General features: G+C 32.8%; 1 protein-coding gene across 1 annotated transcript in view; it reads left to right on the plus strand.

Moving 5' to 3' along the window:
• The first annotated feature begins 1282 nt into the window (after positions 1 to 1282).
• The window catches only part of side-II (sidestep II transmembrane protein), a 222897-nt gene continuing 196974 nt past the window's right edge, over positions 1283 to 27205 (plus strand). Inside the window, exons 1-2 of the mRNA XM_089709739.1 lie at positions 1283 to 1292; positions 1788 to 1923. Of these exons, the coding sequence (XP_089565865.1) occupies positions 1283 to 1292; positions 1788 to 1923 (146 nt within the window). The remainder of the gene's footprint in view (positions 1293 to 1787; positions 1924 to 27205) is intronic.

Below are 27205 nucleotides of genomic sequence, written 5' to 3' on the forward strand. Positions count from 1 at the left end.
TTGTGATCTTGAAATTAATTATCTCGATAGTTGGTATTGAAAGTTACTGTAATAATAAAGATAGATAGATTCAATTAGTTGAGGAAGTTCGCCAGATTTGCATATTTGAATTGATTTTGATGTTTGATTAGTAATGCTAATGGTTTAATACTAACTGAGAGTTGGATTATTCAAAATAAAAAAATGTGTGCGTTTTCAAAAAATAATTTAGTATATGCAACTTTACAGAAATACGTCGAAACACGCGTGGTAGGGATAAGAAAAAGATGGCGCGTAACGGAAAAATGTCACGCGTAACGAAAAAATGTTACACTTAATTTTTTTCCAACACCGATATAGAAGTTTCACTTCAAAAATGATTGATCCTCTGAAAATTAGTGCAGTCATACATTTTAATTAATGGTTGCTGCTTGGCTGACGGGTATTCCTTTTTACCACTATTGTGCTATTTTTTTCATTCTTTTCTGTGTAGGTATTAGATTATTTATCAATTTTTGTATTTTTTTTTATTATGTCATAAAAAGTTTTCTATGCTATTCTATTGTGATATTAGTAATAGAGTTTAATGAAAAAGTCTACTTATTTATTTATATCCCATTAATTTACAACTTCAATAATATTTTGAAATCATTACACTAATTATAAATAATCAATTGTTAAAAACTTTTAACTGCTAATTACTACATACATAGTATAAAACAAATTCGCCTTCGCTGTCTGTCCGTACTATGTATCTAAAATATATGCTACGGATTTTGATGTATTTTTTTTTAATAGATAGAGTGGTTCTTAAGGAAGGGTTTGGTATATAGTTTGTTAAGTTTTAGACAAAGTAGGTGAAAAACTATTAAGTAGTACGAATAAAATTGCACTGGAAAAATTGTATATCAACCTAGACATCTATCTAACGTTTACTCAATCGACTATTACGTATTCACAAATAATTGGCGAGAAACAAAGAAGGTTCAAAGACATGCATGTAAACGAACCTCACTTGTGACAAAGCATAATGAATATATAATGAGGCTTCATACACTCGTTAACAATCATATCTCAAGGGATGTTTGTATGAAATAACGTACATTGGAAACTATTGACTATGTGATTTCTGTTACAGTTAGTGTGTCGTGATTGTTGAGAAAATTGGTGTAAGAGTAAGGATGGAAGGAATAAATAGTTGGGTTTGGAGATTTTTCTACCCAAGATCATGAATGATGTCTTCATTTTTCAATATAAAAAATTAGCAGACTTCTCTTTACGACTGCGACTTGTATATAAAAAAATGTTAAATAGTGAGTTAAATACGAATTAAAAACCATTTTATATCCCCACACTAGTTTCACTTATTTTACACTAGCTTTCCGCCCGCGGCTTCGCCCGCGTTTTCAGAGAAAACCCCGTTCCCGTAGGATTTCCGGGATAAAACCTATCCTATGTCCTTTCTCGGGTATCAAAATATGTCTATACCAAATTTCATGCAAATTGGTTCAGTAGTTCAGGCGTGATTGAGTAACAGACAGACAGACAGAGTTACTTTCGCATTTATAATATTAGTATGGATTACATTATGTGGAACTAGTAAAATATTATTGAATTAGTGCAACTACTAAAACATATTAAAAAGTGATAAAAAATTACATCTATTCCCTTCAGTAGATTCTTTCTCTGTTAACTGAATCGAGTTAATTATTCTTAAATAAATTGTACCAGTAAACTTCACCAATGTGACAATAATAAACATTATCTACCATCTTTTACGAGAAAATAACACAGATATTTGTTCACAGCTGGCGTTCGGACGGTGGATGTGCAGGCGGTGGAGGGCATGGTCGCTCAGTTCCCTTGCGACCTCGGCACCGCGGCCAACGACAAGGTCTACATGGTCTTCTGGTTCAGGGATGATGCTGGGATACCATTGTACAGGTAAGTTCCCAAAGGCTGGCATGATGATGTTCCTGGTATCAAGAAATCATTAAAACATTACAAATAAATAGGTTTAAACAGTATGCCAAATAAAATCAATACTCTATTTTAATACTACTCTATATTTGTAGGTGATGACTAGATAAATAATTAGTCTATGTCGGCACATCTTTTATCTACCTTGCGAATGACAGAAAATTGTGCATTGTGTGTCTACGCGGCTGTAAGCGTTGTTACAAACCTTGGAAGGATTGCAACATCATATTTTGAAATTGTTTTAATATCATTATATTAATAAATAAAACATGTCACGCTGGTCACACTTTAAATGACACGTCCGCTCCGTTGCCTCCTATTCCATAAAAATAACATTTTCTATACTTAAAAGTTTCCTAAAAATAGAGATGGAAAGGGGTCCTTCGACTATTTCTATGTCATGGTATGTTTACTGTTAAATTGTATGTGTATTTTAAAATATTACTATAACCCACTCGACTTCAACTTACACTATTAAATAATGCACGTGTATTTTCCTTCATTTTACAAATCAAGAAAAATAAAATGCTACAGTACACAATTTATCAAAGGAAACGACACAAAGCTTTCATATTGCAAAACCGCATTATCTTCTTAGTTTTAGATTAGCTAATGATCGTACTTTGTGATATCATTTACATATTTGTTGCAGAAAGGTAATAATGTTTTTATTTCTATTAGAAAACTATATGGATTTATATGGTACAAGATATTATGATATTTTTATTAAAATATTACACGCTATACATGTTTATAAATTACAAATTTATTCTATGTTAATAAGAAGTCGTTTTATTGACTGGTATCAAAGTTAGATACAAAAAAATGACCTTTTTCTATACTTACAATGTATGATAGAGCAAAGAAAAACTGAAATTCTATACACCTTTGATTTATAATAGCCGTGCGTATAATTAAACGTGTTGATAATAAATTTTATATCGTAGGTGTTGTATAATTTTGTGGTATGGCCGTATGGGTACAGTACGTACAGTCTTATTAATTATTAAATTATACATTTTTCGCCTTCATTTTGTGTAACGTAGTACACGTTTGAAAATGACCATAATGATACTGATTAATAAATGCTATCAACCGTTGCTTCTATATACATCAAATCAAAGGACGCGTTAGAGTAGGTATATATTCTATGATTAAAGTAAGTACTGACAAAACTGTTATGGTTCAAAAACATAGCGCAGGAACATAGAATCATCGTATATTCATTCATATTTTACTTTACACACACATAGATAAAAACCTTATGATTCTCTTCGTCAGGGAATAAAAATTAAAAGTTGTGTTAGCGTTAGCTTTAGTTCGCAACTTCAGCAGTATTAAATATCGCTAAATAAACTGGCTAGCTTCACCGTATTTCTATATTAGTAGCGTGCATATCTAGACTGAAAATTAACTGTAATTCAGCCGAACTCATTAGCTGGTTTGAGGGTGCTTATTCACCAAAGATGTGCGAGGATGCGTAGCGAGGGATGTGTTTGTAACGAACCAATCACATCGCTTCATTTACCTCGCTCAGCATAGCTCTGGTCGAAACGGCTCAGCGGTACTAGGTTTTTGAGCATACAAAACAAGCGAGAGATGTGTGCGAGGAATGTGTGCGAGGAATGCGTGCGAGGAATATTTATTAGTTGTATAATTTTGAGTATTATAAGACTTTTCAACGCATTCTCGTACTGCACAATTTCTATGCACTACTTAGGTTAAGTATGTCGATCTCGCATCGGATTGTTTGGACACCAAAAGCATTGCTCAGGCATAGCACCATAAACCGTCTGTAATAGACGTATAGGCCAATGATGACTTAGGTGGAAACCCCCACAAATGTTCACAGCACAGCTAGACATCCTCACACGACACAATTCCCTCGTACAGTATTGGTGGAAAAGCACCCTTACAGTACGTGTTGTAGTTAATTTGCAAGTTTGGCAAGTCACGAGACGCGACTGTATGAATTAATTAATGCTCCTTAGTTTTCTTGTGCTGGGGCAATTAACTCGGGATTTAAATGTTTTAAATTAAAGGTTATGTTGAAGACAAAAAACTATGGAGTTTCCTTGATTATTTATTGCAGTTGCAATTGGAGATTTTGGGGTGTAGGCGTTAATCCTATCACAATATTGTAGCAGGATGAAAAATATTTCGTAATCATATATTTCAAAATATTTATGTTTTAGCATAGATAATAGAGCACTTTTTTAATTATCATCTATGACTTTAAACTGTACAAATTTCTTAATACGTACGAGCTATTTACGTTACGTGTAGTAGTGATCTGAACCTATAACTAAAAATGGCATTGTTTAAAAGTATAAAAATATAAAAAAAAACAGCTCTAGATATCTCAACACCCTTTGTTAGGCCACTGTACCTTAAAATCACTTAATGAAGTACGTCCGATTAAATAAACGCAGAACAACGGCATCATTTTTAAAGTAAATTACGCTCGAATTTAACTTCTATACAGATAAATAATGAAACCATCTCACCGTATTTCATTATGTAATCCCAAACATTTTTTACATTGTACCTTTTTTAATTCATTCAAGAAGTCCATTATGTCGTAACGAGCTCATTGTTCAACTTTATGATTCCATATTTCCCTATTTATAAAAGGTTAACAGCGTGTCACAGGCCGTTAATTATATCCCAGTTTAAATAATTAAGGATAAATTTTGTAGGCGGAAGACCAGCCGCCAGCGTACTTTGTTGGGAGTACCCACCCTAGAGGTCAAAATTCTATGTATTCAATTTGACTGTGTGATGGAAGTATTTACTTCATACTTGATAATATATACGCAATCATTTCTTAATTTCAGAGTAATAAAATATATTTTTATATACTTTACATATAAAAAACGCATCCATATTGGGGATAGTTATAAGCTCGACGTTTATACTAATAATAATATGAGTTACTACAGCTACGTGCTTATAAAAATACCTACATTCAATAGCTAATTACAGTTACAATTCCAAGATTTTACAATTTTAAATCTAGCTTCTAAAAGTTCTGTCTTGCTCTAAGAAAAAACTTGCGAACTTTTTCTTTGAGAACGTAACCGATTTAACCTATTTACTCGACCTAGATCTAAAACTGGGCTGTTTGTGCAAGGTTTCAGCTCAATTGGTCAAAACTGTAGGCTATTGTTGTATGAATTTTTAATGCTATTTTGAGGTAATTATATTTCAGAGCCCCAATTTATACCTTTACAGACGATGCGCATACTATCTGTGATATATTTGACTAATATTAACCTAGATTTTCCACTTATATCACTAATATTAATTTGATACTTATTTCGTCGCATATGGAAAATATTTCACATTGGAAAGTAACTCGTTTTACATCAACTAATAAGTTCTGTCCGCATAAAACCAACTTTATTCATAAAATAGCAAAACATACTTGAAAGATCTTTAAGTAAAGCTAAAAAATCATAAAGCTGAAGTGTTTGTTGTTAGAATCCAAATCCCTAGATGAAGAATTCCTTGAAACCATGTATAACCTGTAATTCTTTCAAAACCTTGTTCTAATCAGTCAGTTTAGTTGTCAATTTAGTTAACTTGTTTTTCACTATCTTTAATTTTCAGTCAATTTTTTCATAAGAAAAATGTATGCTTATTCTACAAAATTATATACTTATTTTCTTAAATTCCCAGAAATTCAATAGTGTAACCATTCTCTAAAAATAACAAGGATTAAATTTGCTGAATACAGCAAAAGCAATATTTTTAATAAAAAATAGCAGAGTAGGTATTCGTATCCAAAAATATCCGCTTATTGTAGCTATAGAATTCAATGGAGTTATTTTTATAATATGAAATATTTTACGTATATGTTTTAATCCATAAAATCTGGGAATTGGCTTGGTAATTTTAGAAAATATTAGCATTTATGTGAATTTTGACACTTGCTCAATTAGATTTGAGACGCTTTAAGAGCGTATACGCACTATGCGGGTAGCCGCATTGCGGGTAGCCGTCCGGCTGACCGCAAGCACAATTATGTACGTAATATTCATTTCTATGCGCACTGCGATGCGGCTACCGCAGACCGCACAGTGCGCATAGAAATGAATATTACGTACATAATTGTGCTTGCGGTCAGCCGGACGGCTACCCGCAATGCGGCTACCCGCATAGTGCGTATATGCTCTAACTTTGAGTGTATAAAATATTTTATTTATATAACTTACAAAGTACAATTATGTGCTTGTAGAACAGATTTACTATTATAGCTTTTCTAAACGTAGTAGAAATAGAGAGTATTCAATTCATATTTCTGTAGCTAATACAGACAATATTTCGTGAATATTGAAATTCCATAAATAATTGTGAACAAATGCTATTTATAATTCTACTGAGAATATTAGTATTAATTATGGTAAAAAATTACATCATAAAACTCTATAAATTAATAATCTCTAATTATATTTTTTTGCTTCAACACAAAAAGCTGCGCATAAATCATAAATAAACGTTATTAATACCAATAACAAACCATTACAGTAAAATAACGACTATATTATCACATATTTTCTTCTTTTACTCAAAGCAAGGTCAAAAGAGAAGTCTCTTCCTGTAATAAAATCAAAAATAAACTCGTAACAGAATCATTCATTCCTTTCAACAGCCAATTTAATCAACTTCACACCCACAGTACAACCATAATTAAAAACTCATTTGAAAACAGCGTAGGGATATTTTCGAAAACCCTTGAAAGACAAATTGATAATTAAAAGAAGCAAGACCGTACCTCAAAGCGGCCCCAAACGTGACATTTACAAAAGGAGCGAACTTTAATATGCCCGGGAAGTTTCCGAATATTTCACCGTTTCACCCACTCCGGACAAATTGCGCCAAGCTTTGGGGTTTTTCCCGTTCTTACCCGATATCTCGAGGAATAGGTATCAAGATATGACTGATTGGGAAATTAAAACACAGTTTAAATTATAGAGATCTTTATTACAGATTGATATTATAAAAGACGAAGAATGAGGTTAATCCTAGTAAGATATAAGAAAAGTTCTAGCGGGCAGGATGAGCAACATCTACGTGAACGTAAATATTATTTTTTTTAAGAATGCTAAGGCCTATTCCTAATATTTAGGCATAAACCAAGTTATTATATAATGACGCCATAAAATATTCATAATATTAGTTATAACCTACACATTCTTATAACCTCATATAAAATTTTCTAAGTACAATAAACACACACTAACAAGCACTGACCTACCTCATTACGATGCTAGCAAAAGCCATAAAACCTCTTACTGAAACGACTAGTCATCTGACGTTGATCGTAAAATACATAAAATTGGTAAAAAGCTGGAAGAGCTCGTAACATCGAGACTATTAGCCCTTTGACAGAATCGTTACCCACTTTCCAATAGCTATCGAAACATTTCCTATAAATTGTACAAATTATTTCGATATATCCATGTAACATATACGTCGTGTATACCGCTTATTGCTTTATAATAGAGTCCACTTTTCAATAGCCAGATGCTCGGGTCATTTGATTTAGCGAGAGGTGGCCAGTTTAAAATTGCGCTGTTGTTCTGCTGTATTCCTTTGGAATAGGGTTGATAATCGTTTAACATAGAAGCTAAAAGCTGGCATACAGTGTAGTCGATAGTTTGTGATAATTCAGGATGTTCACGATTTCAAGTCGATAGAGCGCGTGCACTGGAGCACTTCATTTTTATTTTTTGATAGACTTTATTTGTTGGTGAATGAACACAATGTGACAGCGAATGTTTTGTCTAATAAATAGACATGTAGGCACAGAATACATAATAGTAGCTAAACGCTACAGAACGGACACTCTCCGCCTCCCGCCAAAATTAAACTTACCTCACCCCCGCGCGATCAGACATAAAATGGGCCATATTTTTCTGCAAGGACGATACGCAACGAAGATTGACAACATTAATCAAATTGACTTAAAGTAATTTTATTATTTTGGATTTGTGATTATCGTTTTTCGTAGAAAATGGTTAAATATTGTGCTGTTTACGGATGTATTTCATCAGAAAAACGCGAATTTTTTTTTACGCTACTTACAAATGTGCCAACCATAAAGCGTTAACACACACATTTGCAGTATCTACAGTGTGACTGTCAAAACAATCATTTTGTATGGAGTGTCCGGGGTGTGATGTAGGTAACATAAATAGTGGATAAATTAAAATTGTCATACTTTTGATTCTTTGAACTGTCGGTTTTCAACACGATGTTATAGATAAATAGAAACATCAATTTTTGTTACCTGCACGCTTCCAAACCCCTGACTAATTGATTTAAAGATGGAGGTACTTACCACTGAGCCATCACGATCCAGGTGATGCAAAAACGTCGTATTATTTTATATCGCTAATCAAAAATAGATCATTACTATGAGTGTTAAATATATTTGAGTATCAAATGAAAAACAGCGGTGACAGCACTGTCCTTTTGGTCATTGTTTCCACCATATTATGCTGAGTCCATAGCCTTTTCGTAGTAAACTGTTATTTTTCTTGTGTATTTTTTATGTTTGATTTTTACTGCGAATAAATTCTAATTCTATTCTATTGTAAATTGTGAAAACTTAAAACTTCTCTATATTATTTTCAGTGACAACTAAAAATATTTTTCCTATATACCTTCATGTATTTGCAAAACTTGAATGATGTTGAACGATTCATTCCTAATGCTCATCCAGCGGAAGGAGGCCTAAGCGCCGCTTCCGGTGCGGTCGGCACCGGAAGTCAGGTAGCATTAATGGTAACCCAGTTATTGTTACATGTTTCCTATGTTTGTAAGTTTGGTAATAGGGTTCTGTGTACATGGTAAAATGAACCTTATTTACTTGGTGGAGGGTTTGTAGTCAATTGGTTGGTATTTTATGATTGTATGTTTAAGGAATGTATTGTAATGTATGGAGAATTAGGTAAAGGGGTTAAAGGGATTCATTGTAAAGGTTTTGCATTGGAATTTCTGTTACTTGTATAGTCATTTGTTAAGTTATGTTAATAAGGTAGGTAATAAAAGCAAAATTATGATGATCAATAGTATTGAAAAACAGTAAAAAAATAATAAATATACTACCTTCTTGGTCATGTGTATAGTCAATCTGTTTATGTATTTACAATATTTTTAAATTAAACTTCAAAGCAAAATTGTTTAACTGATAATATAAACCATAGTGTTATTTCACGAGCCAAATGTTTACGAATCCTAAAAGAACGAATAATGTTTCCATTCTGAAATCAACATACTCATTCGAACATTAGACCAAATATTAAGATTTATGTATAAAACATTCATAACCTAACATTTTGTATTGAAATATTCCACTCATCAAACATTATTGAGATATACATTGTTTATCAATTCAGCAGCACTAAAAATATAAAACGCAATATCACTGACCTATTATTTGGGATCCCAGCAATCATTTCCTATTACGGGATCCTTATGGGCCCTCTACACAATATGCAGCGTTGGCCCAACAAATGATCGTCGATGTTTGGCGCCATTACGGCGATTATGAAACATCTACAATGTCAGACGATCATAGTCATTTCGGATGTTTTTCCACCAATAAGATGCAGTAGTATCGCTTCAAACGCTAAACGCTTCAAACTTCAAACTACTATTGATAATTAACAAATACATCCCTCGCTACACATCCCGCAGATTATTGGTGGAAAAGCACCTTAAGCTACACTATCGTGATTGCCTTTACTCGCCCAACGCTGCCCATTGTGTAGAGGGCCTATTAAACAAACAATTGCATATACAATTGCTTGTTAATATTGAACGCAATCCGGATCCAGCCTGGTTTCGGCGAACCGTTCTATCGGCTTATCCGTAAAAAATCCCTCGCTCGTGAGTGTAAAGTGAAGTTATTGGCGCAAAAACTCGTAGCGGTCGGTTCACCGCCCAAATTGGACACACCCTGATATTGTCGGCTTAGTTACGTAACTAGTTACATTCTGTGGGCTAATCGGGTATCTGGTACCCTTTGTGAATGAAAAAATCATGGAATCGTATTGGTATAAAACTAGATTAAAGATTGAAGATTTATTGTATGATATGTTTATCTAAAAGTGCGTACATGTTTGCTGTTAACAGTGTTAAAAGTGGCATTTAATTAGATCGATTTAAAGCTTGTTTTATACTTAGACTACAAGCCCGCATAGGAAAAAAATATGGGTCAATTGAACCACCAGGGGACATATTATCTAGAACGATAGAAGAGCATAAAATAATAAGATTCATCACTATGCCGTCACTTGTGCTGTCCAACTGAGTGCTTGAGATTATTAAAATACAAATTTAAATTATTAAATTATATAAGGATTAAATTATTAAATTAGATATAAGGATAATATCTATCAAAATCATAAAAGGCGAAATTTCTCAACTTTTTTCTGTGTTTGACTTTTTTGTATAATGTTGTGTTTATTTAGTTATACTAATAAAACTTCTAAAAGTGATTATATCATTATATGAAGCTAATATGTGAAATTACAATATAATATATCCATACTAATATTATAAATGCGAAAGTAACTCTGTCTGTCTGTCTGTTACTCAATCACGCCTTAACTACTGAACCAATTTGCATGAAATTTGGTATAGAGATATTTTGATACCCGAGAAAGGACATAGGCTACTTTTTATCCCGGGAAATAGGATAGATTTTATCCCGGAAATCCCACTGGAACGGGAACTATGCGGGTTTTTCTTTGACTGCGCGGGCGAAGCTGCGGGTGGAAAGCTAGTTTAAATATATAAAAACATATTGTGTATAACTCGCCGTATAAAGTTCCCATCTGCAGCAACATTTCGATCCGCGTCTAGTTGACTCACTAAATCCTTGCGATTCCGTCTTCTAATTAAACTTTCTGAGCACCGAACTAAGATTTAAATGAGATGCTCATGATTATTAAAGCGAAATAAAAAAAAAGTTAAAATGCTTAACTTGCAATAAAATATAAGCGTTTTGTTTTATTTATTTCCAAATATATAACTTTTTGAAAATATTGGCTATTAGTCTTACTAATATTATGTATATGAGAGAAAATTTGTCTCCTGAATGGTTGCATGTTTGCTCCTCTTTCCTTAGTTGTATATAAATTAATATAATTTTATTAATAACAGTGTAAATACTAGCTACTAAAAAGCTACATCAAAAATGCTATCTTACACTTTCTTACGTGTGTTTATAAATTTTATTTAGTTTGACATAGGATTCGAACCCATCTCTTAAAACCAGTAGGTAAACCACTAAACCATTAAGTCAGTTAATATATTAACGTACGATCATTAATATCAAGTTTAATTAGGACGATGGCTTGATTTCAAACAAGCCGCAGTCGATGTATATACGAATATACATGGCTTACCTACTATTGATAATGATAATGGTGATTTAAATTTAAACTGATGGATTGATTGAGAGATTATTTTGTAAATTGAATAATATGTAAATGAAGGAGCTTTGACTGGAATGTTTTTGACGTGACAACGTCTTATAATTCGATAGAGCCAGCTGCACGCACGAAAAAACATGACTCATGCGGCGTTACCTCGCTCTGATGCGTTCCGTAAGGCTTCAAGTGCAAGCGAGAGCGCGGAACGAGCGACAAAGAAGCACAATCGGCCTTAAGACATTGTCACGTTCAACTATCGTCAGTAAACCGACTTTACAGACAACCAATTTTTTTACACATCATCGCGATAGGAGGAGGAAACATTTTAATATATAAAAAGAAAATAACGCGCAGCCAAATAACATGTTACTATACTTGTACCTCGCTGTTTTACCCGCATTGCTCTGCTCCTATTGGTCTTAGCGGGATGATATACATTATACCCTTCCTCGATAAATAGAATATCTTATAGTGAAATAAATTATCAAATCCGACCGGTGGTTCCTGAGATTAGTGCGTTCAAGCAAACAAATAAACTTTTTACTTTTTAGCTTTATAATATTAGTATCGTATACACTACGTAATAAATAACTAATTATATGTACGTACATAATTTCCTATTAAAGCTTATCCTTAATTCTGCTCGGTCACTAACAAGAGAAGCAGCGTGATATTGCCAGTTGTTTAAATAATTAAGAGTAATCAACATAATTACTATCGTAATGAAAGTAATTTTATTACGAACGTCATAAAATTGTTAATTACGTGAAAATTTAATTCCACACTATGTGAAGTAAATAATCTGATTGCTGATGAAAAATTAAACATGGCTTTTTAAAATAGGGGATTAAATTTATGTAGTTACATAAATTTAATAAGAACATTTCTATAAAATACATATTTTACATTGTTCATTTTGACATTTTAAATTTTGGAGTCCAATTCGTTTAAAATATTTTGTTCAGATTCGACTTCGCTAACTTTTAAATTAGATAAATTGTAAACTTAAAAAGGGTTTACAATTACTTATAAACTTTTTTAATCAATGTTTTAACTCTTTATTTCTTTATTATTACATCTAGGCCGAATAAATCAAAGTAAAATGATTTGTGCGTTTATATTTCTTTATTTTGAGCACCGACTTCGACTACAAGTGATTCAGAGGACTGGATCAAATTGGATAAGTCTTTCGTTTATAATATGTTTGTCATTGTCAGAAGATTTTTAAGGAAAACACATCAACTCGGACAGAGCCTACGACTGGTTTTTAACAGACTTCAAAAAAAGGAGGAGGTTATCAATTCAGCGGATATATTTTTTTTATGTATGTACACAGATTACGCCGAGGTTTCTGAACCGATTTACGTGATTTTTTTGAAGTGAAAACTTCTTTAGCGGCGTTGGGTATAAAATCTTAAACTCCAATATAATACACTGGGTGACCTATGTCCCCCGCGCGTGCGCTCTAGTGTTAAGATTTTGATACGCTACAAAATCTCCCTAGTCTTAAACAAATTTATGCTTATGAATGAACATTTTCAAAGACTACATAATATTATTAGGTATGTACCAGAATGTTTCGTGTTAAAACGAATTCAGTAATTGTATACATAGTGACCGCTCGCAATGAAACCAAATGCGAGTTTGAATCGACTTTGTTGGAATTGTGTTTCTCGAATATTCTAATTGATTGTGAGTTTCGGGTATTCAGGAGGTAATGTATGGTACATTTAGTTTACTTTTTAGTTCTTTATGAATTGTTAAGAGAAGTTATAGAAAGAAGATAATTTCTTCATACATTTTTGGTGGTAAGAGATACAATACATTCTATTTAGTAAGATAACATGTCCCAGAGAAAATATACGATAAAAAGTGGCCATGTTTAATAGCTTATCTTAATTATACTGCTAGCCCTTATATATTATTATTGTTATAGTTTGTGATAATATGTTTGATTTAAGAGCTACGTATCAGTAGATTCTAGCTAGTCAGCTTCTTGATTAAATTCTGAATAAAAAATTATGTGAACTTAATATAGGACTTATTCCGTTTAATTGACAATTTATTGACGTTGTCAGTTGATAACAAATCACAACTCACTATTAGTTCTGATATTTAGGTCGACGGCTGGACAACCGCCAAGTACCAAGACACGGGAATGCATGTGTACATTATATGAAAGTTTAACAATTGAGTGATAAATTAGGAGCAATGAACACAATATAAAGTTGTTATTAAGTCATCAGTACATTTTTTTTGTATAATTACAAAATAATGTAACGAATAAAACACTTTTAAAAGTTTGATTATTATTATCGATTCCTTGCCGATTTTTTTCGGTGTAAATTTTGAATTTGTGGTAAGTATCTATCTTTGAAAAAATTATATTTAAATACTTTTTATGCTAAAATGAATCTCATATTGAATATTAGATGCCCATAAAACCAAACCAATACAGCAATACCTTCCTTAAATCTTGATTTAAATTTTTATACCAACACAAAGGCAGTGACGTCATAGTGGATATGTATGGAGCATATAAAGGGATATCCTGGAGCTGATTGATTTATCAGAGAATATCTGAAGACACTCAATCTAGGATGTAGATACGCTATTCCTTTGCAGAACAGAGATGTATTGCTTCAATATATATAGGATTATTGAAACGTATGGTACCTAATGTAACTTTGTATGTTGATGAAATCTTGAGAATGATCTATATTTTTTTAATAAAAAATGTATTTTTGTGCTTTTTATACTTAGGTATAGAGTACTGTGCTACGCGGTAAAAACAAATATATCTTTGGATTATGTGTTATTCTGACACATAAGATAGACCGTATATTGCTGCCAAATATTATCAATATCCGTTCAGTAGTTTTCACGTGAAAAGGGCAACAAACATACATACATACCACAATACATACTCATCCTCACAAAGAATATAATTTATATATGAAGTCAGATTCTTAATTTAAAAACAAAATAAATTTTGAAACATCGGAATAATATCCATACTAATACATATTATAAATGTGAAAGTAGAGATTGTCTAATCTAAAAATGAACGCCCCTCCACTAAACTTAATTGTTTCAATGTGTGAGGACAAATAATTATTGAACCACTTTATATGTGTGCGCGCGGCGATTCTACTGCAAACTTTGACTCTCTCGCGCACTGATTTGTCAACTAATCGGGCGATCAGTTCAGGTGCCTAGCATTGTATGGCGGGGAGAGCGCGCTATGTACACGTCCGTTCTGTCGTGCATCGCGTCATTTATGCACTAGTTGGCCAACTGGTCCTGTCGTTCGGGCATGGACTGGACTGGAGGACAAAACGACCAATGAGGCAGACCAATTTGTGTGTATTGCGTCTATACACGTACTTTGAATGTGAGCGTAAACACAGTGGAGGGGCGTTCATTTTTAGATTAGACAATCTCTAACTCTGTCTATCTGTCTGTCTGTTACTCAATCACGCCTAAACTACTGAACCAATTTGCATGAAATTTGGTATGTAGATATTTTGATACCTGAGAAAGGACATAGGCTACCTTTTATTGCGAAATATGTACCACGGGCGAAGCCGGGGCGGACCACTAGTATCCTAATAAAAGATCAGAGGCAAAGAAAAATCATCTCATCTCTAACACACACTTGGTAAACATAACCTAACCCACGATTATTTAAACTAAGACACTATATATTACAGTCATTCCTACTTTGACCTAATCCTAACGCTCTCATTCCGAGGGTCCGCTAAATCTACAAGATAAACGCACTGGAAGGTTTCTTAGTACGTCAGTTGTAGGCATAATCCTCGCGATGAAATATTATCCAACCAATCTCTATTCAAAGATACGCATTATTGGAATCATATTTTGGGATGAATAGTTTTATTATTGGTTAGAGAATCTATTTAATTAATAATAGTTTTGCAGCAAATATTAATGTTTTATAGTAATGCATTTAGAAATTAGAGAATACATAATATTTTGCTAGTGCCACGGTTCATTATTTATTTCTTTGATTGAATGATCACAACTTGAAAAAGAATAATATAATAGACCTAGATAAACCATTTTAAATGTCAAGAGAGTTAATAAGAAAAAGTTTTTTCAATAAATACCTGTGAAAGCTTTTGAAAGCAATAATTGTTGCGATAAGTACCTACCTGTGAAAGCTCAATTTATTGAAAGAAACTGTTATTAAGCATCTCTACATGCTTATCTTAGTTATTTATGTCAACAATTTAATTTAGAAATGAATACTATACCTAGTTCGCCAATAATTAAATCATACCTTTACAAAACGAAGTCGCCCAAAACAAATACATTTTTCATAATCAGGTCGAGAATATAAACATAACCTCATAATGAAAAAGCGTAGAACATTTTTCATGACAAAAGAAGTGCATGCGTCATGCAATCAAATACATTGTAATTTGTAACTGAATCCACGCATTTTGCTTAGGGGAGATAGAATGCGTAATACGTAGATATTTGTTGTATTCCTCTGCTGCTTTTAGTGAGTGTTGTTTATAAGCTGTAATATTATTCTTATTCAAGTTTTGATTAATCCAACAGACCATGAGAAATTAACGGATCATTTAAGAACATATAGGCCGGTTGCAGAGCTTCACCGACCATCAGTGCGTACGTCAGTCGCGCTTGTCTTGATGGTCGGTGAAGCTCTGCAACCGGCCAAAGTGTTTTAAACATTTCTAAATTCAGCATGAAATAAACTCAGTTAAGTATATGAGTTTATTTCTTATGTGCCTTAAATCATTCCAACATACCAAATCACAACAAATGACAATAGTGCGAGGCACATTTATTAAAAAGGCGTAATTGAACACAATTATCCCTTTCAGCCCCTTATAATTTTATTTACCACATGGCCGATTAAGAGCCAGTGCGAGTTGAGCCTATTAATTAGACCTAAAGACCTGATTGGTATGCATAGGTCATTAGGTTTGCGCTATTTTCTGAGTAGTTTAAAATAGTATTTGTAATGAAGACTTGATCGAATCAGAGAGAGGAGAATACTTTAATATTTATTTATTTATTTATTTACTCTTTATTGTACAACAGTCTTATAAAATAAAAGTAGGTACAACAAAACCATTCAAAATGTACACATGGCGGCCTTATGGCTCTAAGCCATCTCTGCCAGGCAACCTTCAATATAGTTTTTTTAATGAAGACATTCGAGACAATATGAAACTAAGACGTTTGTGAGTTTTTGTGTGTTGAACGCGCTAATTCAGGAACTATAACTGGTCCGATTTGAAAAATTATTTCGGGGTTATATAGCTAACTAGCAAACCGGGCGAACTCCGTTTCGCCACCAGAGACACCTTTTCTTTGCTATAAACCTCACAGAGCCCGAGACCTTTCCAACGAATGCAAAACCGTGGAAATCGGTTCGTGCGTTCTGGAGTTATAGCGTCAGGAAGGAAAACCCGACTTATTTTTATATAGTAGATTTATCGAGGAAGGGTATAGGCTATAATATATCATCACTCTAAGACAAACAGGAACAGATCACTGCGGGTAAAACCGCAGGGCACAGCTAGTAGCTTATACGTACTTTAAATTTTTTTATGTACATAGCATCTAGTGAATGATTGGGAGTACAGTCCAAATAACATGACTAGCATAAAAATATTTGATATTGAAGTATTAAAAAAATACATTCGTTTTTTCACATTCCAATTTGTGTATTACAATTATAACATAGGTTTTCCTGAATATTTTATCCATTTCTTTTATGAAAAATACGGAAAAATATATTTCAATCATTTATTTAAATAAATAAAAAACTATATAAATGCCAAATATTAAATTAATAAACATATACTTACCCGCGTATAGCAATACCATCATTTTGTACAGTTCGGTTAAAATTTTATGAAATTGTCAAACAATTACCCCGTCCTACACGAGCCGTAATTAATAACATATTTTATGTAATAGGTACATATATAATTTGTTAGTTTCTCATCAATATTAAATACTATACGAGTTGAATTTCAGAAATAACGTTCAGCTAAAATATAATATATTCGTGGAATAAATTAATTATTTTGCATTAATTAACTTGGCCGTGTAAGTGGAAACGTCGCGCGTCGGTGATCGAATTTATTCACATTACTAATTTAAATGGCGAAAACACGTTAATATCTTATTAATTAATCGTAATACGTTTAACGTGTTAGCCAAAAAGAGAAGACTTTATAACGTTTATAACGTGAACATTTTTGGCCGGTAATTCAAGTTAATGTTGGAAATATTAATTTTATAAATATTTATGAAATAATTCGAGATTTTATTGATTGGAGTAGGTACATGATTCAGTGGCACTGTGACGATTTTCAGAATATAAGTATTAAATGAGAACATGCGTTTGTAAGGGCAAAACTCGAGAACGTCTGAACCGATTTTGTTTATTCTTTTTTTATAATATTCCTTGAAGGACGAGGAGGGTTCTCATGGACACAAAACGTAAAAACGTGTGATTATTTACATATTAAACATATTGTGTGCAAAGCCATTTAACACATAATTGTATACTCATCAATATTCAATGAAAGCCAATATTTATCATATTCACTGAATTGTGTCAACAATATTTAGATAAATGATAAACATGATCACGTTTATAACTAAATTCACCCGAATATTGTTTTGTTGTTGTTTAAGTAATAAATTGTAGCGTTTGTATGATATTATTATTCGTTTTATTGAGACAAACTCACAATGCATGCGTAGGTATTATACGCAAAATAAAAGGTGGACATAAAATACCTAGTTAAATAACATGTATAGCTCTACAAAGGATTAACTTTTTAAGCTATTATCTCAGACTTTGAGCGCGGCGACCGTATGTAAAAATTCCGTAACGAAAAAACCTAACACGCCCCGCTACAACCAGCGATGCGATGCTATGAAAATATAGCTTTAGCGCGGCAGTCCACTAGTGCCACACGTATTTTTTTAAGCTATTGCATAGCTTCTATCGCGGGCCTTGAGCGCGGGGACCGAATCCAGAAATTCCGTAACGAAAAACCTCACGCTCCCCACTCCGACGGGCACGGAGGTGTGGCTTGAAGGCATGCTATGCAATAACTTTACCGCGGCAGTCCCCGAGTGACACACATCTTTTTTTTTTTCTTAGACTGATCTTCACCTAGATCAGTTTTATAAGTAACTATTGTAAAACAACCAAGAAAATAACGATTTTGTTATAAGTTAAGAATTTTGTAGATTTTTTTAAATACGATCAGCTGGCTGGATCCTTTTCACAAATCTTTTGTATTACGAATAAAGTGCAGTTTTTTAGTGCAGGCAGCACTAAAAAAATGCATATAAGATTGGTCTCTTACAAAATTTATGACTAGATCTGAATCTCGTCATAGATTTTGTAATTTTCTTCTGTCTACAAAACTGCACTTTCTACACTATATCTATCTAGTCTATGACTCTGTGACACTATATAATGTATCGATAAGTTGTGATCATAAGACGATTAATTTTGATTAACTGATTGTGTCGGTCACATAAAAGCAATGTGCCGCAGTCTAAAGCCGCAGTAGATACAAGTTGGACTTTGATGTACGGGAAATAATTGAATGGTGAAATGCTTATTAAGCTTTGACTCACGTTTAGATAGAAAATCCCCTTTGGATGGGCTTTAGAACCCATAGACAGAATATAAAGATAGATGTAGTAGTGAGATTTTTGGAAAAGGGTTGTTGATATATTAAGACAGCCTGTAAGTTCGCATGAGTAAGATGTTACTCGTTGATATTATAGTATACTACTTACTAGCTGTGCAGCGTGGTTTCATCCGCGGACGAATTTAAGGACAAAATCAAGTACAGTACTTTGACAAACTTAATAATGCGCATGCAAATCTTCGCTAATTGTCGTATTTCCGAAGACACTCGAATTATTGAATCGTAAGAACCCTAAACAACGCACTTGCATTTTACACCTTGTTCAAAAGAAATAGAAGTCAATTCACGGTCATACACAATCAAAAACAAATCGGGCGGTAGGTGACGGTAGCCTGTCAGTCAAAAAACTCAAAAATCCGTCAGTCGTCTTTAAATATTGGTGGTGACTGCACGTGTTCTCTCTGTGTGGAATTATATAGAGCTGCTATTACATACCCTTCTTGGTTTTGTTTTTAAAGGTGAATTAAATTAATCGATGAAATGATTTACATAGGTGATGGCAGTAGGGAAAGTGAAAATGAAGAAGAGCATAATGAAAGTTCCGATGTATCTAAAATGTCAGAAATAAAGATAATCCCTGATTTTGATTGTTTTTATTTTTATTTTTTTATAATTGTCACAATATTGAAGAATGATCAGTACTGTAAATACTTTTGAACTGAGATTTTAATGATTAGATATATGGTTTAAATATAAACCTGTGTTTGAAAACCATATTTTATACAATACTAGCTTGCCACCCGCGGCTTCGCCCGCTTTGTCTAAAACCTAATAAATTATATACTAAAACCTTCCTCTTGAATCACTCTATCTATTAAAAAAAAACGCATCAAAATCCGTTGCGTAGTTTTAAAGATTTAAGCATACAAAGGGACATAGGGAAATAGGGACAGTGAAAGCGACTTTGTTTTATACTATGTAGTGATAAATTTTGTGTTATTTTAACCTTCTTTTCTTCCATTATTACACCAGCTTCAGTAAGACATTTAGCTTAATTCAAATCCATCCAGTAGTATATTTTGTAAAAGCGATCATTTCATCAAAGCTTTCCTTAATAAAATCTCATCTTCTGTAGTAATCACAGTGCAGAGGAGATTTTCACGCAGGACACATTGAGTTTGAGCACAGATTAGAGAATAGTTACTTGTTTGAGTTCAGTCTTGATTTTATCCTACAAGTACTACGTGTAGTGTCACAAATAGTTTCTAGCAATTGTAGGTAAATTAATTATGTCCATGGATTAGTCTACGTGCCTGCTCCATTGAGATTTACTCGTAATTTAGTTTATTGAACGCGCTAGGAAATCAATTACAACTTGATATTGTTAACAAAATGATGATTTTATTTATGTGCCAAGGCATGGATTTGCTTTCAAATAGCGAAAGCTTCCGATGTGTTTACATTTGGAGTAATATAGTATCATGATGATGATGTTTATTAAAATTTAGATCAGATTATGAAAGAAGCATTAAAATATGAAATACTAGCTGTGCTCCGCGGTTTCACCCGCATTGCTCCGCTCCTGTTGGTCTTAGCGTGATGATAAATAGCATATAGCCTTGCTCAATAAATGTGCTATATAACACCGAAATAATTTGTCAAATCGGACCAGTAGGTCCTGAGATTAGCGCGTTCAATCAAAGAAACAAACTCTTCAGGTTTATAATATTAGTATAGATATATTTCCTAATAACTTAAATAGAAAAAATATTGATTATGTAGCTAAGGATCAATGTTATCATTATATTAAATTAGGCAAGTTCTGCTCTATCTGTCGTCAATAGATAAAACATAATAAAACTGATTTAAACTATGAAATACGAGGTATTACTATAGTAGTTGTATACAACAGAAGGGTCACAGGATTTCACCCTTAAAAGTGAATAAATCTAGGCAACATAATACAACAAGATTGCCGTCAAAGTCGCGCCATAAGTGAAACAGAACCTTAATAGCCCTTGACAATTGTCTAACAAGCTCAAAGAACGTATAAAGTTACGTAGACCACAATTTTAATACCTTTATAGTGGGTTTTTGCTTCGTCGCAGAGGTGTGGCGGAGACGTAGCTATTAGTCAGTGCTCTTATATCTTATGACTTTGCCAAATAGAACGCGATTTTAACGCGCGCGCAAGCCTGCTACGGCTACCACGCTATGACGTCCCGATGTATTGCTATGACGCCGCGTTGTATTATGCTACGCGCCTACGGTTTTTTCGAATAGAACGCGCTTTTAGCGCACGTCAAAGCGATGTCGCTTGATTTGTTTGACAGTACACAATAAATAATGCATTTTTTTACACCACAATTTGGCCTCATAGCACAGAGTCAGGTTAGCGCGACGCGTGCGATCTACGCATTCTATCTGACGAAGCCTTAATAGTCGCTGTTGACTGCACAATAATTATAACTCAGTGTCTAAGATGTTAAAAGAACTTGCACGACAAAGTAATTATGGTGGGTGACAATTATAGTGCGAGTTTGTTCGTATTTTGTTAAGTATGCACGTGTATGTATGAAGATATGGATGCATGTGTGTGTGACTTCGTGCTTATGTTAACTTTTTGGCTGTTGGCAAATATTGAGAAATGGGAATGTCATTGGTTATATTGGCGTAATTTGTTGGCTTGATTTGTTCATGCTCTGTGACCTTGGTGTTAGATTTTGAACAGGAAGTTATTACCTACTTATTAGGTACCTATATGAAATGCTGATAATTTACTTTTTATGGTTTGATAGTATTTTGTCCACTCAGTAATAAGAAAATCATACATTCAAGTTTATATGGTGTATATTTTTCTAATAATTTACGATTCATTTTGGTTAATTCGGGTCTCTAATAACAGCATTATAATTTACTACGCTCCTTTAAAACATTTACGTACATAATATTAAAGCACAGTTTAAACAAAGCATTCTTTCATTAAAATTAATTCGTTCTTACTCTTATTAGTTTTCTTAAAAAATTCTCATTTCGCGTGTTTCAGACGCGTATTGTTCATGTGAAATTTTTAAGGCTTAGGTGAATTCAAAAACGAATTCATTTCTCACGTATAAAATAGCTAAAAAGCATAAAGACATTTTGTGAAACAATAGCGTTATAATAGGGACAAAACTGCGCTTACTTTGCTGTTTATTTTTCTATTTTAATCTCATTTTGAAAAGTGTTTGAAAATTTAACTTTGAACTCTAATGTTTAAGAATTAATATAAAAGAAAGTCATGTTAGTTACACTATTTATAACTCAGGAATGGCTGTATAAATTTTAATGATTTCAAAACATACCTAATATTGCACGCCGCATAAGCGAAGCGTTGAGGTGGGTACTACTGTCACTTCGCGCAAAACATCTGATTTTTTCAAACTTAAAATGTCTTTATGTATCATAATTCATACATTGCACTTGAAAGATAATGCATACACACACATAATATTAAGAAAAAACACTATTTTTAACATTCATGATATTTTTGATGTCATTTTTGTTATTTAAACTAGTTAAAAAACAGTTTAAAAAAGTTCTGTCTTGGACGTCCGTGTGTCTGTATGTGCGGAGGATTTTCTTGTTAACACGATAGTGACCGAAATACTTTACTAATCGAGTCTTTTTTTTTCTCTTACGCTTGAGTATGCTCAGGAATAGAACCCTTTCATTTTTCAGGGTCTGATTCGATGTGGTTTAATTGTTATTAAATAAACAAAAATAATAATTAATAAATAATTATTAAAAAAAAATTATGAGGCGTGCACTTTTGGATTTTCCAAACTTTTTTAGTTTGCCTCTTGTCTTAGGATAATAAATATTAAAAAATTTAAAACTTACTACAAAAAGCTCTGCCCGTGGCGAGCGGCTAATAATTATATAAAATCCACTCAAATGTTAGTGTAACACGAAGGTATCCATACCATTACAACTACAATAATACATCTAGTAGATTTCCAGTAGGATAAGGTAAATAACACCGAAAATGTATTTTCCTTTTTTCAAGATCCGTTTTTTATCAGTATTAGCAGTTTTATTCAAGTGAACATTACATACATTAAGTAAAAATACATATTTCTATGTGACAGTGTAAACTGTGTTAAAACGAGTATCTCCTCCGTGAATATTAAAATAACTCCAAAAAACAATTCGAAGAAACAGTATTACTAATCTTTTATTTATTATATTAACAAGTCAAGCGTAGAATGAGGTACCTTCTAGGGAAGCGCGTGCCATTTTGGACCACATCTCACATCAGGCGATTGTGGTCAAACGCTTCCCTATTCACAATGAAAAATAAAGTAAATGAATCGATTTTACGATACGTCTACTTACTTTTTTTTATACAATTTATGGAGAGATATGAAGCAAAAATGATACTTCATCAATACATTATACTAATTGATTATTCAATAACTCAGAGACTGTAATTGGTCCCCGTTCGAACCCATCTTTAAAAAAATCATTTATAACGTTTCCCGTAATGAGCGAACAAAAAGTTATGTCGGACGTAATAACATTTCAGTCAATTTCACGCCCCTCGATGCTTGATACCAATCAGAATAACTTGATAATAGCTTATTCAATAATTAATAATTAGTATTCGCGATTTATCAGTTCATAAATCAGCAGGGAACAGAATTTTCATTTGCATTCATTTACATATTGTATTTGTAAAACGCAACATGATTATTTTTGCGATAGGTTGTTTGGTTTTAGGAAACAATAATAATTATTTATTTTATTTATACTATCCTATACTGATTCGGATCTGTATTGTAATATTAGTTTGAATACTCCTTTCTGTCACAGGATTTTTCCTTGTCCATTTTATATTGTCCCAAGTAGCTTTCGATAAATTTTTGACTTATTTAAGTACGTATGTTATATTTTTATTGCCTACTTTTAAGCTTGAATAACGAAGCGTTACTTCTTACATCATACGTGCACTTAAGTGTAACAAACATTAATTTAAATCCTCAATTATTAAAAACTCAAATCTTGGCTAACACATACGTCATACAACTCATATTGATTATACTTAATTATACTTAAAAAGCTCAAAATTTAAAGCGTAAAGCTCTACTTACAATATCTTTACATCAGTATGATAGCTATTGTTTTACAAGGCGGAATTGGCCCGGTCACGCGCGAAGCACGCACCGGAGTGACGAAATTTGTCACGTACGATTCCGGTGAAAAAACTCCCTACTTAAAGCTGATTGCTTTACCTTCCGTTTGTATTAGAGACGATTTTTCGATTTAATATAGGTTTTTTGAGATGATTTGGAAAAATATGGGTGTATGTAAAGGAAGTTATAATTTGATACTTTTTTCGATTTAATATACGTATGTGTTTGGGATGATTTGCAAGGAAATATGGTTTTATATTATATGAAAATGATGTAGGTATTATTCGAGTCAATTATTATTGAAGGGGAAGGTGGCCTTCGTTATAATTTTCATGAGTTGTTATGCGAACTTTGTGAATAAATAATTAGTTCCTATAGCCAAATAGGATTCGATTCGGTCCCCGCGCTCAAGGCCCGCGATATAAGCTATGCAATAGCTTAATTATAAAGAGCAGTATGAGCAAAACATCTATAAGGAAAAGTCATTGGCAAATTAATACCTACCTACATAACTAATCAACAAACTGAATGAAAACACTAACAAAAATCTAACCGTCTACTTAGTACTTAATATTTCGTAGTAAAAGTAATAAAAAAATAATTTGGAAAATCCAAAAGTGCACGCCTCATAATTTTTTTTAAATAAATATTTATTAATTATTATTTTTGTTTATTTAATAACAATTAAACCACATCGAATCAGACCCTGAAAAATGAAAGGGTTCTATTCCTGAGCATACTCAAGCGTAAGAGAAAAAAAAAGACTCGATTAGTAAAGTATTTCGGTCGCTATCGTGTTAACAAGAAAAAGGATCCGCACATACAGACACACGGACGTCCAAGACAGAACTTTTTTAAACTGTTTTTTAACTAGTTTAAATAACAAAAATGACATCAAAAATATCATGAACGTTAAAAATAGTGTTTTTTCTTAATATGTGTGTGTATGTATTATCTTACAAGTGCAATGTATGATACATAAAGACATTTTAAGTTTGAAAAATCAGATGTTTTGCGCGAAGTGACAGTAGTACCCACCTCAACGCTTCGCTTATGAGGCGTGCAATATATGTTTAAACACGAAATAAAATTAATAAATAGCTTTTATTATACCCATACCCTAATTATTAAGGTACATACCTACAACTAACCTATATTTCACACATTAAATAACAATATAATACAAAAATGCCCAAAGGTCCATAATAAGTGATTTAATAGCCATTAACGAGATCGATATCGCGAGACGCTGATTAATCGACAATAAAGTGTTATTAAGACGGTCAAATTGCTTGGTAAAGTTTTGGCAGTTAATTTTATATTGAACTAGCGGTCCGCCCCGGCTTCGCCCGTGGTACATATTTATGTTTTCTCTACATAAGAGCCATCCTGGTACTTCAAGGAATATAATAAAAAAAGAATTATCGAAATCGGTCCACCCGTTCTCGAGTTATGCGCTTACCAACACATTTTGCGATTCATTTTTATATTATAAGATGACGCATACAACGTTTTATTATATATTTTTAGATTCGACTGTTTCAATTGATTTTCCTGTTATTTTATATAACAGCTTAGCTTTTCGCCCGCAGCTTCACCCGTTGGAGGAAAGTCCACATAGTTTCAGATTTTCAGGGTAAAATCATCATCAGCCCATATACGTTTCCATTACTGGAACACGGGCCTCTTAGGAGGGGATTAAAACTATCCTAAGTGATAATCCAAGTCAACCCGCTATGTGTGAGCCAAATTTTATGAATATCGGTTCAGCAGTTTTTGCATGAAGGAATAACAAATAAATAAACATACAAATGAATTTGGATAAGATTTTTCAGATGTGATGAAATCATTTTTCAGGACTCTACAATTAAAATTAATCTAAATTCTAAACGGTCCAGCTAGACTAGACGTATGCGCTCACAATTACTTTAGCTCTAAGGAGTTGAGTATTCTTATAGTAAATTTCTTAATTTCATCACTGTGCTATAAAAATAACAAAAATTATGTTTAGCAGATAATAACAAACTATTATTACCGCTAAATATTATTTAACTTCAATAATAATCTACACTTATATTTTTAAGAAGCGGATATTTCTTCTCTTAATTTGTTGATTTAATTCGAAACTTATTTCCCCAATTTTAAAACGTAAAAGTTTTAGTCTCTGTTAAAATAAGAATAAAATACCTACCACTAACATTTCAACGTAATCTCCATACATTCCGCTCGTATGCACCATACATATTGATCTCTCCATTCTATTATTGTTTCCCCAAGACAGTCCAATGCATACACAAGTCTACGTAGTACGGGTGTACGCATATAAATACATTCAAACTGTCAATAGTAGGCGGTAAAGTGTGAATGTTCGTTAGGAAGGTTAGAGAGACCATGATGTTTGAAAGCAGTATTATATTTATTAAGACATAGTTTTGTCGAATTTGTTTTGTAGCGGCTTTGCGTTGCAAATTTTGGGTAAAACAATGTTAAATTGGTCAGGCGATAGATAATTTGGGTAAAACAATGTTAAATTGGTCTGGCAATAGATAATTTGGGTAAAACAATGTTAAATTGGTCAGGCGATAGATGATTTTATACTAACTAGCTATGCCCCGATTTCACACACGTTGTACATGATAATATTATTAAAGCCTTCCTTAATAGTGGACTATTAAACACAAAAACTAAGAATTGAGTTAGTGCATTGAAACAAACAAACTCTTCAGCTTTATATTATTAGTATAAATATTCATCTATTTTTCCCTTAGATCATTAAGTAATGGATGGAGTACGCTGGCAAATGTTCTAACTAAACTTTCTGCTGATTTTGGTGCGGGGAGGGTAACTCACACTGATGAAACACAATGAAACATAATCACACATTCACAAAAATAATTTGTGTCACGAAAGTCGTAAAAATTTACGACCTTTTAAGCGACGA

The sequence above is a fragment of the Colias philodice genome, chromosome 2 (assembly GCF_061535455.1).
Source record: "Colias philodice isolate Cphi_HAF_F1 chromosome 2, ilColPhil1 Martin Lab GWU primary, whole genome shotgun sequence".
Lineage (NCBI taxonomy): Eukaryota > Metazoa > Arthropoda > Insecta > Lepidoptera > Pieridae > Colias > Colias philodice.